Source organism: Lepus europaeus, chromosome 9, assembly GCF_033115175.1.
Source record: "Lepus europaeus isolate LE1 chromosome 9, mLepTim1.pri, whole genome shotgun sequence".
In the NCBI taxonomy this organism is placed as follows: domain Eukaryota; kingdom Metazoa; phylum Chordata; class Mammalia; order Lagomorpha; family Leporidae; genus Lepus; species Lepus europaeus.
The window spans coordinates 81,042,189-81,059,303 of NC_084835.1; the positions used below are offsets into that span (position 1 = coordinate 81,042,189).

The 17,115-nt window shown below is 40.4% G+C and overlaps 1 protein-coding gene across 1 annotated transcript in view; it reads right to left on the minus strand.

Annotated features, from left to right (window-relative positions):
* Positions 1-17,115, minus strand: part of KLHL14 (kelch like family member 14) — a 96,134-nt gene that overhangs the window by 63,359 nt on the left and 15,660 nt on the right. Inside the window, exon 2 of the mRNA XM_062200256.1 lies at positions 4,504-4,625. Within this exon, the coding sequence (XP_062056240.1) occupies positions 4,504-4,625 (122 nt within the window). The remainder of the gene's footprint in view (positions 1-4,503; positions 4,626-17,115) is intronic.

Sequence of the window (17,115 nt, forward strand, 5' to 3'; positions counted from 1 at the left end):
ACCTGTAGGTTCATTGTTTCCTAAACAATCAGCAGTTAAACAATTCTGCATTACCTGAATATTGAATATGGTCAAACCTACATTTGTCTCTTAGAACTGAGCTTAAATATCTTTTTTAAGGTTTCTTTTCTCATTACTGTTCCTTCAATAGGGGTGGAAATACATATTTTTTAAAATATGAAGAGTACCAATTTTCTAATTGTGATATTGATGGCAGCCACTCAGAGGGCCCATCCTGTGTGGATGGGATCAAGTTCAATGTCATCCTGGGCCAGAGGAGACAACCTAGGAAACCACAACTCATCAGTTTCCTTTCTTTTCTGTGGGAAAAAAAAATAGAAGGCCCTACATCCTTGTACTGCACAGTAGCAAAATGAGTTGTAAATCAATGGCAGGGAAGAGGAACAAAACGATTTCCCCCACCTTTCACAGGGGGAACAGGGAAGTCAAAAGCAGCAACAAGACTTTCTAACTTAGCTCCATAATTTTCATTCTCATGTTATTAAAGGGAAGTCATTATTGGAACATGGAAGCATAAATCTATATTTTGAAGTCCTTTTTCCTGTCATTGCTCACAGAAGGCAACAAAGAAGCACTTGGTGAATTGAATCTCTTATCTGAAATGGAGGCAAAAGGGAAGGCAGTTGCTGGGAAATAAATACCTTTATCCATCAGTAAAGAAATTGGCCAATGGGGAATACAAATGGAATGTTGAGCTCTTCAGTGCTATACCATGGGGAGAAATGGAAGGTGTTTCCACACGTGGACTTCATGGAAACTTTAGTATGTGAGAAATCTGTAACAAAAAGTCCACAGCAGCCATGGGGATTGCTTTGTTTGATCTTTTCACTGAGGATTTAGGGCCTGCAGACTCTGGGAGGCATGTTTTTCGCATTGGCCATTTTAGTATTCATGTCTCCTGTACTGCTTTCTAATAAGTTAAGAATGAAACGGGAGACTGCGTGCAGGAGTGAGAAATGCAAGAAAAGCAGTACTGTAAAATAAAAGTGAATGAAAGTGCATCTCCACTTCCTTTTTCTTAACAGGCAAGAGAACAACAATGTGAATTTTATTGTTATTACTTAATGCTTCGCCTTTACAAAAGGGCCTTATAGACACTTTCACATGTTGTTTCTCAATACTTTTCTGATAGGGGATTGGGTGGTCTGTCGGTATTCTTAACATGCATTTATAATATCAGATTGAATGATTTTCCAAAGATGATGATCAAAATGCAGTCTGCGCCAGCAACAGTCTTTTCGGTGGAAATAGGTGCTCTCTTTGCTGATAGGGTATACCAGGCCACTGGCTGCCTGATGATTTGAATTTTGTTTCCTTATGTTAAGTAGACCCAGTTTTTCACTCCTATTCATCTTCACTCAATTACTCAGATGTATAGTGGTAACTAAATATAAACAACATAACAGGATAAGATCTAAAGAGAATTGTGAAGGACCTTTAACTCTTCTTTGTTACACAATGTGTGTGAATATTGTGGCTCCCATGGGTAGGTATCTCTGCTTGTATCTGTTGGAAGGCATCTTTCTAAAAGGAGCATGGAGATGCGCTGAGAACTGTGTGCTTGAGTCAAGAGGGCCAAGTATGCTGATTCAGAAGCTGTGGCTGATCTCAAGTTTAAGGTGGTTGTGAGTTTGTTTATGTAGAGACAGCAGTCACTCAATACCTAAGCAGAACTCAACCCAGGACACTGTCTTCCCTCATTAACTTTCATACTCGCTTCCCTGACAAATCAGCTTAGCATTTAATCTGGAGCAAAAGAAAGGCAGTGGAAGTTCTGCCATCTTTGATGTTTTGTTCAACTTTGAGAGAATTTGGATATTATTCCTAGGAGAAACATTTCTTCATTTATTACTAACATGGCCCAAATGTACAGAAATTTGTCATATATATTACACAAATATACTTTTTTATTTCCTTTCACATCAAGCGAATTTAGTCAAAAGGTACTCATTGATCTTTACTTCTTGGTCTATTGATTATTACATCTAACATAGGAAAACTATGGGAAATAGACTCTCTACTCTGGGGAAGTGGACTAAAGTATCCATTATAATGTTACTTGTCTCCCTATTTGCATGAAGAACTTTTATTGACTGATGCTTTTAGGATACAAAGATACAGTCCTTGAGCTTATATTGCTGGTGGTGATATAGTAATATAAATTATTCCTGCAATTTACTGGGTGAATGCTATGTGCTAGATGATTTATAAACACTATTTATTAAAAATATACTCAAATGATCCTGACAAAATACACTATGAGTCAGAATACTTAAGTGACTTCCTCCAGGTTATAGGTCTAGGTTGGAACCAAGGTCTGTCTATTCAAAGCTCATGCATTCTGATTACATCTGTCCAAGAAAACAGTTAAATCAGGTATTGAGGAAATTTTAAGTAGGGTTACCATATGTTCTAGTCTTTAATTATTGTCCCAGCATAATTAATAGATCTCTTTCATGCTCAAAATTCTGTTTGGACAATATATTTGATGATCAACTTATCTGTGAGCAGTGTTTAAAATGAATATAAGAGGAGTCAACATGGTGGTGCAGTGGGTTAAGCCCCTGCTTGTGATGCCAGCATCCTGTACTGGATTGCTGGTTCAAATCCTGGGTGCTCCTCTTCCAGTCCAGCTCCCTGCAAATGTACTTTGGAATGTATTATATGATGGCCCTAGCCTTTGCACCCTTCCTCATGGGAGGCTAGGATGGAATTTCTGGCTCCTGGCTTCAGCCAGGCCCAGATCTGGCTGTTGTGGTCATTTGGGCACTGAACTGGTAGGCAGAGGATCCTCTCCCTCACCCTTGTCCTCTCCTCCCTCCCCCCTCCACCTTTCAAATAAGTCAATAAATCTTTTAGAAAATAAATATAAGACTTAGGTAATGTTTGCAATGTTTTATTCATCTTTTAGCATCTACTGAATCAGGGCTTCAAGTAAGTGGCAAATTGGACCAAGTTTGGTATGTTTGGGGAACAAATAGATTTGGGAACGAATACCATTTCCTGGTCAGGTCTAATGTCTGCTTGTCATTTATGTTCTGTTTGGCTGCTGCCTCCCTTTGAGAATCTTTTGTCCTTCCTCTTTTCTCTCTCCTCCTCCTAGTCTCCATGTGTCATCAGTGTAGGTGTCTTCATCGATCAAGTGTCCAAAAGTTGATTGTTTGGCTTTACTTTACCTTTAGACTCAGATAAACTTTTAACATACAGCTTGGTCTTTCAGTCAGATGGTTAATTTGTCAAAAGGAGAATAAAAGTCATTTACAGACATCTCTAACTTATTCTTCTTTCTCCCCTCTCCTTAATCTCACTGTTGCTATTCCACCTCTGCTTTACTACAACCGTGGTGTTAGTGGTGCCCAGGGAGCTTTCTGGTTGCAGTTCCTGGACAATGCTACTGCAGGTTTCGCTGGGGTAAGCCAGCTCGGAAACCTATTATTTCAAGCACCACCTCACATGTCTTTACTCCTCTTCTGCTCTTATGGGCAAACTGTTGTTCAGTTTCTATTACTCTAAAGGGTTTTCTGGAAGAGCATAGAAAATTATTTTTGTTTTTAATCTGATTTTTAAAAATACTGCTTAAAAGACACACAATAAGAACATTTAACTTTCACATTTGTCAGTTGTTAATGTATGGCTTTGATTTGTGGATCAAAATTGCTCATTTATTATTTTATCTTTACAGCTCTGGGCGATTTTGACAGTTAAAATTTAGTTTTATTGACCAGTGCAGCCACTGTGCCCACGAGGGGACTGGTGCACACAGCCTGCTGCACTCAAGAAACGATGATTTTTGATTCCACGACTGCATCAGATTGGGAATCATAACCGATATAACAATAAGTTCCAAATCTCAGTGCCCAAGGCAAGAGGTTTGCTGTAAAACACAATCACCCTTTAAGGGAGGGAGGGGAGAATCTTGGGTGGAAGTTTGCAAGCACAGTTTAATACAACTGGAGTAGGCCCACAACACTCATCTAGCTGTCCATCCAAACTGTGCCAGAGCAACATATGGGGGCACTTCTCTAAGGACTGGCTACCACAGACCAAAGAGTCATGAGAAAAAATGCCTAAAAAGCAGGATGGATGTTAGTTACAGAGACAATGTGCTAATTAACTATTTTAGTGTGAGAAAAATGTATCAGTACTCTTGGCCAATCCTTCAATTTTCAATCAACAATAAACAAGAATTTGAAGCGGGGGTGGGGGAATCTCTGCTTCTCCTGCACACACCTCCGACCCCAATTCCAGCACACATAGTGACGTAAACCAGTACAGTGATTTTAGGCCAATTTTAATTTATTCCTATTCGACTACCAAATTGGCCACCTTTGCAATGTTAATTTAGTCCTTTACTCTAAATCCCCTGTGATACATAAACAAACCTCCAAGGGTAACAAATCAATAAAATGTCTAATTTGATTAACCATGTTTTCGAATCCATCAAGACAGCTCTAACCTGAAGTAAATAAAAAGTGCACTCACTTGTGAGTATTTTCCATGTCTTCTTTTCATCGTCGTAATACTGAACCAAATTGCTGGGGAGCCGGTCCGGTCCAGGAGGCAACCCTCCAACCAACAACAGCATTTTCTTGTTAGAACGAATTCTTCACCCAAAACAAAAGAGGAGATGAATAACCACATTATTGTAGAGTCTTTTTTAGTGGCAACGAAATCATAACCATCAAAAGAATGTTCCTTGCTTGCAGATTTCTATTTCATTTTTTCCTGTTTCTTCTCCCATTCATGTCTCAACAATTTTTTTGAACGAAGCAGAAAAATGATCAGAAGAGCTGCATATCCCCATACCCATGGAATAATAAGCTCCCTTTATGCAATTTGTTAGAGGTTCATTCTAGAACGACCTTTTTCTTATATTATCCCTTTAAATCATCACTCTTTACAGCTGAGTACACATGAAATGCTCTGGAGTTGTACTAAGGTTAAGCATTAAAGTTGCATGTCAAAAATCGTATTAGTCAAAATCATTATTATAAGCCATTCTCCACTCAAAGAACCTTGAAAAAATTAAGGTTATGCAGAGAGTTTGTGAGCCAACTCTTTAATCACCCAGGGAACTTCAAATACCAGTTTGGTACAATTAGTAGCACAGGGCTAACTGGGGTGGGTTAACCAGTTTGAACATGAATTTTTTTGTCTGTTTAATTTAGCTTAGACTTCTGCCTTCATACCCTTTCCCTACTCCCAGCTCGCCCTCCCCTCTGCTCTCCCCCTGTGCACCACTGGCGATATAGCAGCACCAATTGGTAAAAATGAGACTGTGATGTTGTTGTGAGCCTCCCCAGAGTGGAGCCCTGCCAATGCTTGCCACTGATCCAGCGGCATGAACCTGCTCAACTGTGCAAAGTCACTCTAATTCCCTCCCTCTGTTTTTCTACCTTCTCCCCCAGGGGGCACCCACTGAAAGGAGTGACTACCCACCCATCAAGAGCTGGCAATTCGCTGCTATTAACCGTGACCGTGATTCCCAGTCTGCCTGGCAGTTCCTGAGAAGAGGCCTGCAACGTCTCATATGCAGTAAAAGCTATAAGATGCACCCTGGCCGGCATACTCGACCTGATGGATGTACAAACCTTGGGAACAGTAATGGATTGAGCACACTTGCTGTTGAAGCAGGGAGCGGAGGCCCAGACCCCTACGAGGGGCCTGCTGCTTTAACAGTCGCTTTACATATAATTGAACTTTTCATTTACCTGAAAGGCTCAAGGTGGTGGTAGAAGAAATGGAACAACCATGATTGAAGGGAAAAGTCAATAAATACAAAAGTGTCCCTCTTAAATATGAACACAGCCCACAGTGTAGCTCTGGATCTATTATTGCATACACAGCCCGTTCTGATTCAAGGATGCTTGACAAAATATGCCCTGGTGGAGAAGCATTGTTTGTTGGAGAAGAACCTAGCGTTTGGAGAGTTTACTTAATACAGTTAATGGCATTGAAGGTAGGAACAAGAGAATTCCTTTAATGAAACTGATGCCATTGAACCCATTGTATAAACCTCAGTAGGAAAAATACTTCTAAAGAAATTCCTGTGCTAGAGAATTATCGATAGGGGGAGCTGGACATGTAGACAAATGACGAATGTTCATCTGCCACTGTGTGAATATAGATGAGAGAAAAGAAAACCCAACTTCTTTGCATTTAATGTACTTTTGAACTCCACTCATGTGCCTCATCGGCCACTGGTTGGCAAACAATAACAGATCACAACAGCAGGATCCATACTTTAAGGATTGCAGTGATTTTGTGAAGGGAGATAAAGGTAAGTGAGTATGTATGGGAAGTACTCCTTTATTTAGAAATAATACATCATTTATGTGCCATCTGACTTCCAAAACGCATAGTCACAGAACAGACAGATAGCCATTCTTTTCACTATTGTTCTTAGTCCAGATACTCAGCTGCTTTGTGTGTAGAAAAGAAGTCAAGATGAAAGCAGACAATCTTTTTTTGGTTGCTGTGAGTTACCATGTGCAGACAGATCTGATCAATTGGAAGTCATGATTCTGTGGCTGTTATGAAATCATCAAATATCTGCAGGCTGCCAGACAATCAGTGAGGGCAGACAGATCAATATCAATAGGGTAGACATAGAGGAAAGACTCAGTGAAGGGGTGATTGTGGAAATCCATGTAATTTATTTTAATATATAAATAAGAGTACTGTTTTAAAAATCTGATTAATAACAAAGGTGATAATTACATGGCTCCAATATGTTTGTTCGGCCATTTCATTCATTGATATGGTCAGCTTCTCTGGATTATTCCCACTGGAGATTTTCCACACTGACTTGAGTTGACCATCTCTACAGATGAAAAGAGGATCTAAAGTCTTTGTCTTCTCAGTACAAAGAACCAGCCATTTCCATCTGTCCTGTGACAACAGGAAGTCAGGCTACCAACACCTAAGCCATAAAACAGATGACAGTTGCTAACAACTTCCACCCCCTATCAATAATGACACGATTCAAGGTCTAGCTAGCATAGCAGCAAAAAAAGACACTGCACACACAGCCTCAGCAAGTAATGTGAGGAAGAATTACCTGGAAGTAAAGAAATCCCACCTACCCTCATTGATTGTATGTTTCCTATGTAGAGGCAGTGCCTGAGTCCAATGTGAGTAAAGACACAGTCCCATTTTTCTGCATTGTTCTATTTGTATCTTCACTCATTCATTCTGTTATGGTGTTTTATATGGACTATTTTGTCTATAAAGCTTGTGTTTAGTTTGCAATCGACCACCAATAGGAGTATTCATTCTAAATGAATGAATGCAGTTCATTCTATGAACTGCATAGAAATCAAAAATAAGATAATGCAGGTGAGAAGTTGCATGGTATAGCAGAACACATAAAGTAACAGAACACATCTGAATAGTTTTCTCACCATTTTTTTCCATTGGCTCTCTGAACAGCCCAATGTGGTAGCTATAACTTTGTATTTTACTAAGATGCGAAAGTTCCCATAGTTACTGTAAGAAAATATATATTTGATATTACATATGAACCTGGCTCCAAATAAAGGGACGTAATGGAGATTACTCTACATTTCTTATTTCTTAAGAATAATACAAATGAGAAAAACCATCACATATTTTACTTTGATGTAAATGCAATGTCAACTATTCAATTACTCCTAGAAAGTAATACATGTGAATAATTCCTGTGGAAAAGCTTTCATTCTTTTTACAATGTACAATTATAATGGTACAATGACAATAATGACAGATAATGACAAATGTGTATTGGATATTGGACCCCAGATTATCATGCTATTTATTTGATATGGGTGAATTTCAATCTGAAAACATCCTGGGGGCAGGAGGGAAGGTACTCCGTGAACAAGAAAATCAAAATTAGAATAATCTGAACTATCTGTGCTGAAAGGGGTTTCAATTAATCTTTTTATGAAAAATTACAGCAGAGCTTTATAGGTTAGATTGTTAGATTAGGCAAAATTTACAAATGTAGCCTTATTATAATAATCAGAGCTCCTTCATATGGCCAGGATGTACCTTGTAGAGGCTCTTTACATAGAGAACTAATTTAGCTCAAATTCTTATGTTCTCTTCACATCTTAAATTATCTTTTTAAATATTCTTTTTCATTTCTCATCTTAGCATTACTTAGAGCAAATTAATGTATTTAAAAATAAGAAATTAGCAAAATTTAAACAAAAAGTTGAGTATGTCATGATTAATAACACTGTTTGGATGTGTTTGAGTTCCTAGATTCTCACATAGAAAACATAAGGTTAAAAAGGCAATAGAATTTGAAGGTCTCCTTGGTTCCATCTCAGTAATTGCCCAACATTTACCATGTGTCACATTCGGGCATGTGTGTGTGCGTGTGTGTGCTTGCGCACATATCTACTTTGGTTCCGGGGATGAATGATTGAAAGATGACCTAAAACCTCTTGGTGTAAACAAATTTTTCATCATACTGGTGTTCTAAATATGGAAAAGTCTCATTTATTTATATTTCAGTGATTTGGAACTTTAATAATTGGGAAACAGGCCAGATAAAGTTATCCTTTCCATGATACGTGAAAAAAGTTTTCATTAACTAGATTACAAGGCGTGTTTTAACCTATTAAAAAAAATCAGTTGGTTCGTTAGCACTTTAGAGTTACCACTGTGCATTTAGACCATGTTCATTTTAGATTACAAATAATTCTCAGTTGTGAAAGAAGTCATTCTTCAGTGTTCTAAGAATCATTAAATCACAAGTAGCAGAAACCTCTGAGATAATCTCGTTCAGTGATTCCCAAGCCTAGTAAGTTATCAGGATCATCTGAGAGGATAAAAATTTTAGGTTCTTGATAGAGATTTTTAGTTCCCAACTCCTACAGATTATGAGGCAGTGGGATGAATCCTTGAAGATCAATACTGTTTCACAAGCTCCCAGTTGTTTCTAACACCAACCAGATTTGGGACCACCAATGTGGTGCATTTCTCTACATATGTAGAAATGGTTCTCAGTTTTAAGTAATTTAAATATTCTTATCTATTTAGAAATTGATAAGAAACGGAAGTTAGTTTTTAAAATATGCTCTGTAGTTGTTGAAAATTGCTGGACAATTGTGAAACATATATATTTTTCTCTTTATGCTGAGCTGGAAAACCTAGGTAGGTCTTCGAGAGAAAAAGCAAGTACCGTGTAGCCACACTTCAAATACTGCAAGAGATGCCACACACAGTCTTAGCTTCTGCATGTTGGAAATCCCTATTTTTTTCTGAAAATGTTTCCATTTTCCTTATCATCCTGGTGATGCCTCTGAATACTTAGACTGTCACTGCTCTTTTTAAAATATGAAGGTCGGAATTGTTCACTGTGTAATAAAGGTGATACGTGACATGATAAAAATACTATTTTTCTTTTAAGGCTTTCCAAAGTCACAATAGTCTTTTAGCGGTCACAATGTAATACCAGGTCCCTTTTCAGCTTCTAGCTTACTACAAATATAGATTTAAAAAAATAGCAAGTATTATCAAGCCAAGTTTTCTTAGTTTATATTTCTTCCCATTAAAATACTTTAAATAGCTATATATGACTTTTTTTTTACATTTTTATGTCTGCTACTGATTTAAGCATTACTTCATTTATTATTTAGCAATTGTTAGCTGAGTTCCAACTATGTTCTGAGTGCTGTTTGAAGGGATGAACTATTTAATAGTAGAAACAAGAGTCATAGATTCTCTTTTCCTCATGATGTTTAATTCCATCTGTGTGGGGACATCTAATGAAACCATCATGGTTCTTACAACAAAATAGCCAAATAAATAAAGGCATAGGCTTCATAGCTAAAGTGATATGCTTGGTTTCAGTTCTTCTGAGATGAACAGGTTGGGCTAGCTTCTTTGCCCTTTTAAAATCTTATTTGTATAACAGGGATAAAAATAAACTTTTGGTATAGTCTTCAGTTTTCAGAATTACAGGAAATATATGTAGAGCCTTTAAAATAGTGCTAAATAAAAGCAAATTAGCATCATCATCTGTATCACTACCCCCACCCCACCATCGTTATCAGTTTCACCATTGTTAGCTATTCTTTTGTGAGATTTGCAGGTGTGACAAGCAGGTGGCATAAGTATCCATCCAAGATGTATTACTTAAAAATAACGAGTTGTATTTACATTGATTAGAATATCTTATTTATCCCAACTTATTCTCTCTAAAGTGAAACTAAATCACTAGGATTTTTTACTGGAATTTCCTGGATATGATCTTTAGGAATATTTTTTAAAAAACAGAGGTCTGATGAAAGAATTATGCAGTTTTGAGGTGGCGAAGTAAACCAAAGTAGCTCATCATTATCGCACCTCCCAAGTTAATTTCAAGTAAAGAATCAGCCACAATTGAACTTAAATCCTCTTTCTATCATTTCTTATATTTATGGCCTTGAGTCAATTCTAAGCTTCAATTGCCTCATCTGTACAATGGGAATGATTGTATCATCTTAAAGAATGCTGTAGGGTTAAATGAAGTATTCTAGGTATAATGTGAAAGATATGGTTGCTCCTATAATTAACGCCACCTTCTAGAGCCAGTCCCTCCAGCAAAGGCCTTTTGCGCACCTCTCATCTTAAAAGTTGAATATTTCTGCAACGTGAGGGGACAGAAAGGTTGATGCTCTGAATGTAATCTAGTAGGGAGGCGCTGGGAAAGACTGAGGGACGTTACCACTCTCTCCCATGCCCTTCCCATTTCGGTGACTTGACTAAAGCCATTATGGCCTAGTAGTTTATAAAAGCGCTAGTAACTGGGCCATTACATGTGTGGCAGTGCAGCAGCCACGTGTGGGAGTGACTAGAAAAGCAGGAAGCCTCCAGGGGTTCATAGACAAGGGGATGGGTGCCTCCAATGGGGTAGCAATAGGAGCAACAGAAATATATTTCACACCATTTGGAAGCTGAGAAGTAGAAGATTAGGGTGCCATCAGATTTGGTTCCTAGTTAGGGCTGGCATCATCTTTTTGTTCTAGCATTATGGAGGGTGGAGTAGAGGGGAGAGGGAGAAAAGAAGTAAGCTCTCTCTGTCTCCTCTTAAAAGGCCACTAATCCTGGCTGGCACCGCGGCTCAACAGGCTAATCCTCTGCCTGTGGTGCTGGCACACCGGGTTCTAGTCCCAGCTGGGGTGCCAGATTCTGTCCTGGTTGCTCCTCTTCCAGTCCATCTCTCTGCTGTGGCCTGGGAGTGCAGTGGAGGATGGCCCAGGTCCTTGGGCCCTGCACCCCATGGGAGACCCGGAGAAGCACCTGGCTCCTGGCTTCCGATCAGCATGATGTGCTGGCCACAGCGTGCCAGCCACAGCGGCCATTGAGGGTGAACCAATGGAAAAGGAAGGCCTTTCTCTCTCTCTCTCTAACTGTCCACTCTGCCTGTCAAAAAAAAAAAAAAAAAAAAGCCACTAATCATGTCATGAGGGGTCTGCCCCTTACCTGGCAAAGACTCTACATCTAAATAGTATCACACTGGGGATTAGGGTTTTTAAAAAATATTTATTTATTTGAAAGTCAGAGTTACGCAGAGAGAGAGGTCTTCCATCCACTGGTTCACTCCCCAATTGGCTGCAACAGCTGCAGCTGTGCCGCTCTGAAGTCAGGAGCCAGGAGCTTCTTCCGGGTCTCCCATGTGGGTGCAAGGGCCCAAGGACTTGGCCATCTTCTCCTGCTTTCCCTGGCGCATTAGCAGAGAGCTGGATTGGAAGTGGAGCAGCCGGGACTTTAACTGGCTCCCATATGGGATGCTGCACTGCAGGCATTGGCTTTTTACCCACTGCACCAGACCACCAGCCCCTGGGGATTAGGGTTTTAATGTATGACTTTTGAGGGGAGGAGGACACAAACATTTGGTCCATAGCAACGGCTTTGGATTTCTGCAGTCACAAAGGGATTTGTAGCAATTTTACAAGATCTGAGAAGCCCCCCAGTTAACATCTGCATTACATACAAAAATATTTATGTAGTTTTTATAGTAGTTGATAAATCAGTTATTATGCATAATTATTAACTTTATAAAGCACTCATTTGAAAATTAAGCTTTGGAATTTTGGCTTAGAAGCCTTTCAGATACCATATGTTACATTGTTTATAAATAGCCAGAATATTTACAGCATAAGCAAGTTTAACAAAAATATAAAACCACTGGGATTCCTACAACAGTATGGATCCAGATCTCATTCATAAATTCAATCTACTCATTATGTTGGCTATCAAATCTCTCTGTTAAGGTAGTTAGACTTATGACATTCAAGTCACCAAATTCTTGACCTCTTATTTTCTGATGTATTTTAGAACTTCCATAGCTGTAATAAATCTGTCTCTTCATTCCAGCCAGTTCTCTGTCAGCCTGTTTTAGCTGAGTTTGGTTCTCTTTTGAGCAAGGAACGGTGGTGTCTCTGCTTCCATCTAACCCACCCTACATATTTTGTTGATGAATTTTAGCAAAGCCTGACGTTCGTGATCAATTATTTCAATCCTCTTACCTATTATCTATAAAAGGCACCTTTCCCCCACATTATAACTTCTCTTTTCTCTTTCATAGGCAAATACCTGGCTTGAAATTCATTTCAGGGATAAAGGGGTTTCTGAGTTGGAAAAATTTGAAAGAGGAATTTCAGATGGAAATTGTTTAGATCATGGGGGAAAAAGCAAGCAGAGGAAGATCCCAAGTCACTGGCCAGAAAGAGGCTTGGAAAGTCAGCCCACCTTGCTATACCTCCAGCAAGAGTGGGCCCCAAACTCCACAAAGGAGAGTTGCTACCTTTTTCTTAAAATTTTCCAAAGAAGCAAACTCCCTTGAGAATTTGTTCCAGCTGATTTGCTGTTGTATTTAGGTTTCTTTATCATAGCCGTGCTTGGTAATTACGCAGCAGCTTTCATGGGAAGAGCCTTTAAATAGACCTGATAATGCCTCTCTGAGGTAGGCAAACACGAAGTATCATTATCCCCATTTAACAGATGAAAGAATAGAGGAAAGGGGGCTTGGGCACCTCTTCCAGTGCCTCAGGATGGCTTTTATTGTCTCTGTTTCACACAGGAAATGTCTCTAGAGTTTCCTCTCACCGCTCTTGGGAGACTCGAAGGTATAGCTGAAAATGCTTCAGTTTCCCATCTTGGGACTTTGGAGCCACCCCACTTTCTCTACCATGAGTCCAGCTATGTGCTGACTGGAGAATGATGTCATATTCATTATCTAGTTTTTCTAAAATGGAAATAACTTGAAGATTTGTTTGGTCATATCAAATAGACAAAATATACTGATTTTGTCTAAAAAGCAAAGACGACTTGGTACATAGCTGCTGCTCAGTATAGGCTTGTATGGATGAAGCCATCACAAATAAAAGAACAGGCGAATGAAGAGTAAAGTCACCTGTAATCGTCCTATCCAGGATATGCTGTGGATTCTTCATGTCTTTTTTTTCTCTGCCTGTGCTAAGGCTGAGTCAGTGGGAGTGATGGTGGAATATCAAAGGCAAATGGTGGAAGAGCCAGAGGACCATACATTGAACAGAAGAGACTCCTAACGACTAACCCCTGAGTAACCTGTTCCCTTTACAAAGCTCCCACACCTTCAGTCTTTCACCTCTATCTGACCTTGCCTTTTCCTTGCGATACTACCACCCCGTTCATCATTTTTATTGGACATCTCTGCTTTTCTCTTGTTCTTTAGAGTCAGAATTGTCTCACAGAAAGGGAGCTACCCATAACAAGAGTGCAATGTTTACCCAACTTCAGTCATTGGTGAAGTCATTGTGACTATCATGATTTTTACTGTATCCATATACTATGATATAATTTACTTAATTTTTATTTAAAACTGCTCACTTGAAAAAGATTTTTTTTTTGACAGGCAGAGTGGATAGTGAGAGAGAGAGAGAGAGAGAAAGGTCTTCCTTTTTGCCGTTGGTTCACCCTCCAATGGCCGCTGCAGCCGGCTCATCATTCTGATCCGAAGCCAGGAGCCAGGTGCTTCTCCTGGCCTCCCATGCGGGTGCAGGGCCCAAGCACTTGGGCCATCCTCCACTGCCTTCCCGGGCCATAGCAGAGAGCTGGCCTGGAAGAGGGGCAACCGGGATAGAATCCGGCGCCCTAACCGGGACTAGAACCCGGTGTGCCGGCGCCGCAAGCTGGAGGACTAGCCTGTTAAGCCACGGCGCCGGCCATGAAAAAGATTTTTAAAAAATCCCAATCTGGCCTGGTGGTTCCCAATGCAAGATGAGAAAGCTTTAAAAAAAAGTAAATCTAGGGTTGGGGAACCTCTCAGAGATCCTAATTCAAGATCCAGAGTGGACTCAACATTGGTGTGTATGTGTGTGTGTGTATGTGTGTATGTATGTATGTGTATGCGTTTTAAACCTTTCTGGATAATTTCAATGTGTAACCAATATTCCAATTGTTCCAAGAATTAATGTTTATGAAACCATGGGTTTCGTGAGTTTTATTTCTAACATATTAAATATAGTAATTCCTAATATAGCTATTAAAATAAATTTTAAAGTATTTCTCATTACCACCTGAAATAGTCTCTCACACTGCCAGTGGTAGATAAATCATATTCAGAGATGCTATAATAAAGAGAAGAAATCAGGACTTTAGAAAACCTGTGTGGGATCAGCACCGTGGTGTGAGGTTAAGCAGAGGTTAAGTCTCTGCCTGCAGTACTGGCATCCCATATGGGTGCCAGTTCTAGACTATGCTGCTCCACTTCTGATCCGGCTCCCTGCTAATACATCTGAGAAAGCAGCAGAAGATGGCTCAAGTGCTTGGGCCCCTGCACCCATGTGGGAGACCTGGAGGAAGCTCCTGGCTTTGTCCTGGCCTAGTCCCACCTGTTGCAGCCATTTGGGGAGTGAAAGACCTCTCTCTCTCTGTCTATCCTTCTCTCTGTATTTCTGCCTTTCAAATGAATAAATAATAATAAAGAAAACCTGTGTTATGTCCAAACTCTGCAGCTTCCTGTTTGTGTGACCATGGAGAGCAACACCTGTATTGGCTGCAGCTTTATACATTGTGTTTGGGATTAGCCATCTTCCCTCTCCTTAACTCCTCATCCTGGCACCTGTAGCTCCCAGGGATCCTCCACAGTTCCTCCATGATATATGCTAATTTCAGAAGTTAACAGTATCCTCCAGCATGTGGATGGGGTAGTTTACTCATGTTTTGCCAAATTCCTCTGAGCACCAAACCTAGCTAATGATGGCAGGGGCAGACAAGACTAACAAACAAAAGACCTTAAGGTCCTCATCAGAATCTGTGACATGCAGCTCCAGCCCTTAGATCATAACCCTTCAGGGCTAGGGATGAGTCTGTCTTGGTGTGGGACATAACTCTTCACACTCCATTCTTGGCCTTTTGCTTCATGAGGGACAATGGTTTCCAGCCAACTTTATATTCACTGCGTTCCCCCTCTTTCTCCACCTCCCAGATTAAAGCTTCCTTTAGTAATCAGAAACAGTTGAACATCTTGGCTTGATTACTTATTAATCCCTAATTACAATACCTAGTACTTAGTGCCTTTCTTCTGAAGAGCATACATTGCTGTAGAAATAACAGTTCATTAATCCTACCCTTCACCCTCCCACCCTCAGCCTGTCCCTGTACTAATCCTCCTGCCTGCAAGGGGTGTTCAGTTTGCTAATACAGATGGTGGCAGGCAAAGCAACAGCAAGGAGCACCACTATTTGTGTGGTAGGATAAAGGTCTTTCGTCCAAGGAAGGGAGTGATCCTATGCAGCCTTTTACCAAGGAGCCAATCAAAAGTTCTGTCTAGTCTGGTGACATGGCGATAAAGCATCTCTCATCCTAGTGACAGACTCCTAAGTGATGTCTGCATTTACGCTCCCAATAACACCCAATTATTAAACAACCTGCCTCCTGAGAAACAAACTCATTTCTAGAATTTCTTCCTTTCTCTTTCTGTTTCTCCCATCTGGCTGGTTTTTGGAGGTGCTAAGAATGACCTCCCAGCCTGAGGTAACCTTGGTACTTGCTGCACAGGGAAAATACAGAGAGATGTAAGATCACAGAAACAATGAAAATTCTGGTTCAGAAGGATGTGACTTATCTCATGAAACTTCTCTCTCAGAGTCTGAGACAGAGTGGTAAAAATGAAGAAAGTAGTTGGGTCATTCAAGATGATGCTGAGGGGAGCCATGCCAGGTCCCATCTCTAGATCCAGAGCCCAGTTTCTTCCACTACTCTTTACCTCCTGGGAGGGATTCCTCCAGGGGCAAGTAGGAAGCTCATTCAGAGGAAGTGGAGCCAGCCTCCTGCCAAGCAGACTCTTCACAGCTGGAGAGTCACTGTAGAAACGGCCAGGCAGGGAGACAGAAAAGTTAGTAATCGGATGTATTCCTCTGGGCTTTTTCTGCAATATTCAAGGCAATAACTAGGTGTCCAAGTTCAAGAAAAGGAGTTTCAACTGAAGCCTTCTAAAAAGTCTTCAAATACATTTCTCGGGGAAGAAGTTTATGAAATCACCCTGAGGTTAAGCTAAAGGAAGGAGGTTATCTTTATGTTGGGGAAAATCTGCAGCCAGGGAGTGAGGCAGGCACAGGGGGTGTGTGCTGTGGAGACAATGAGGTGTGGCTTGTAGGATCCAGCTTAGAGGCACCCTGCTGCTGTGGGTGAAATAGGAATCTCTTATCATCTTCTTCTTTTCCTCTCCCTGCCCATAGGGAACCAGCTTTTTCTGTTCTTTGTTTTGCCAACCCGGGGTGGGGGGGCGGGGGGCATGGTGCCAAGGTTAACCCTGGCTAGAGAGCTCTGTGGCAAGTAGGCAGCCCTCCAATGTCCCCTCTCAGAAGGGTATTTGCAAAATCTCAGAGACCACAATCAGCCAGTCTGGGTGAATATCCTTTTTAATCATTACATCTTTGACATGCAGACTCAAATGATTCTGAAAAAGTTTCTCACATTCTCAAAGGCTGAATTGTAGACACTGTACTGTGTAGCTTAAACTATTCTGTAAATTCTCTAGAACAGTGGGTACCTAATTTTCATCCCCAGAAAACATGTCCCGTGGAGTCTGGTCATTCCAACTCTTCGCTCTGAACCCTTTCCTTTTATCTCATG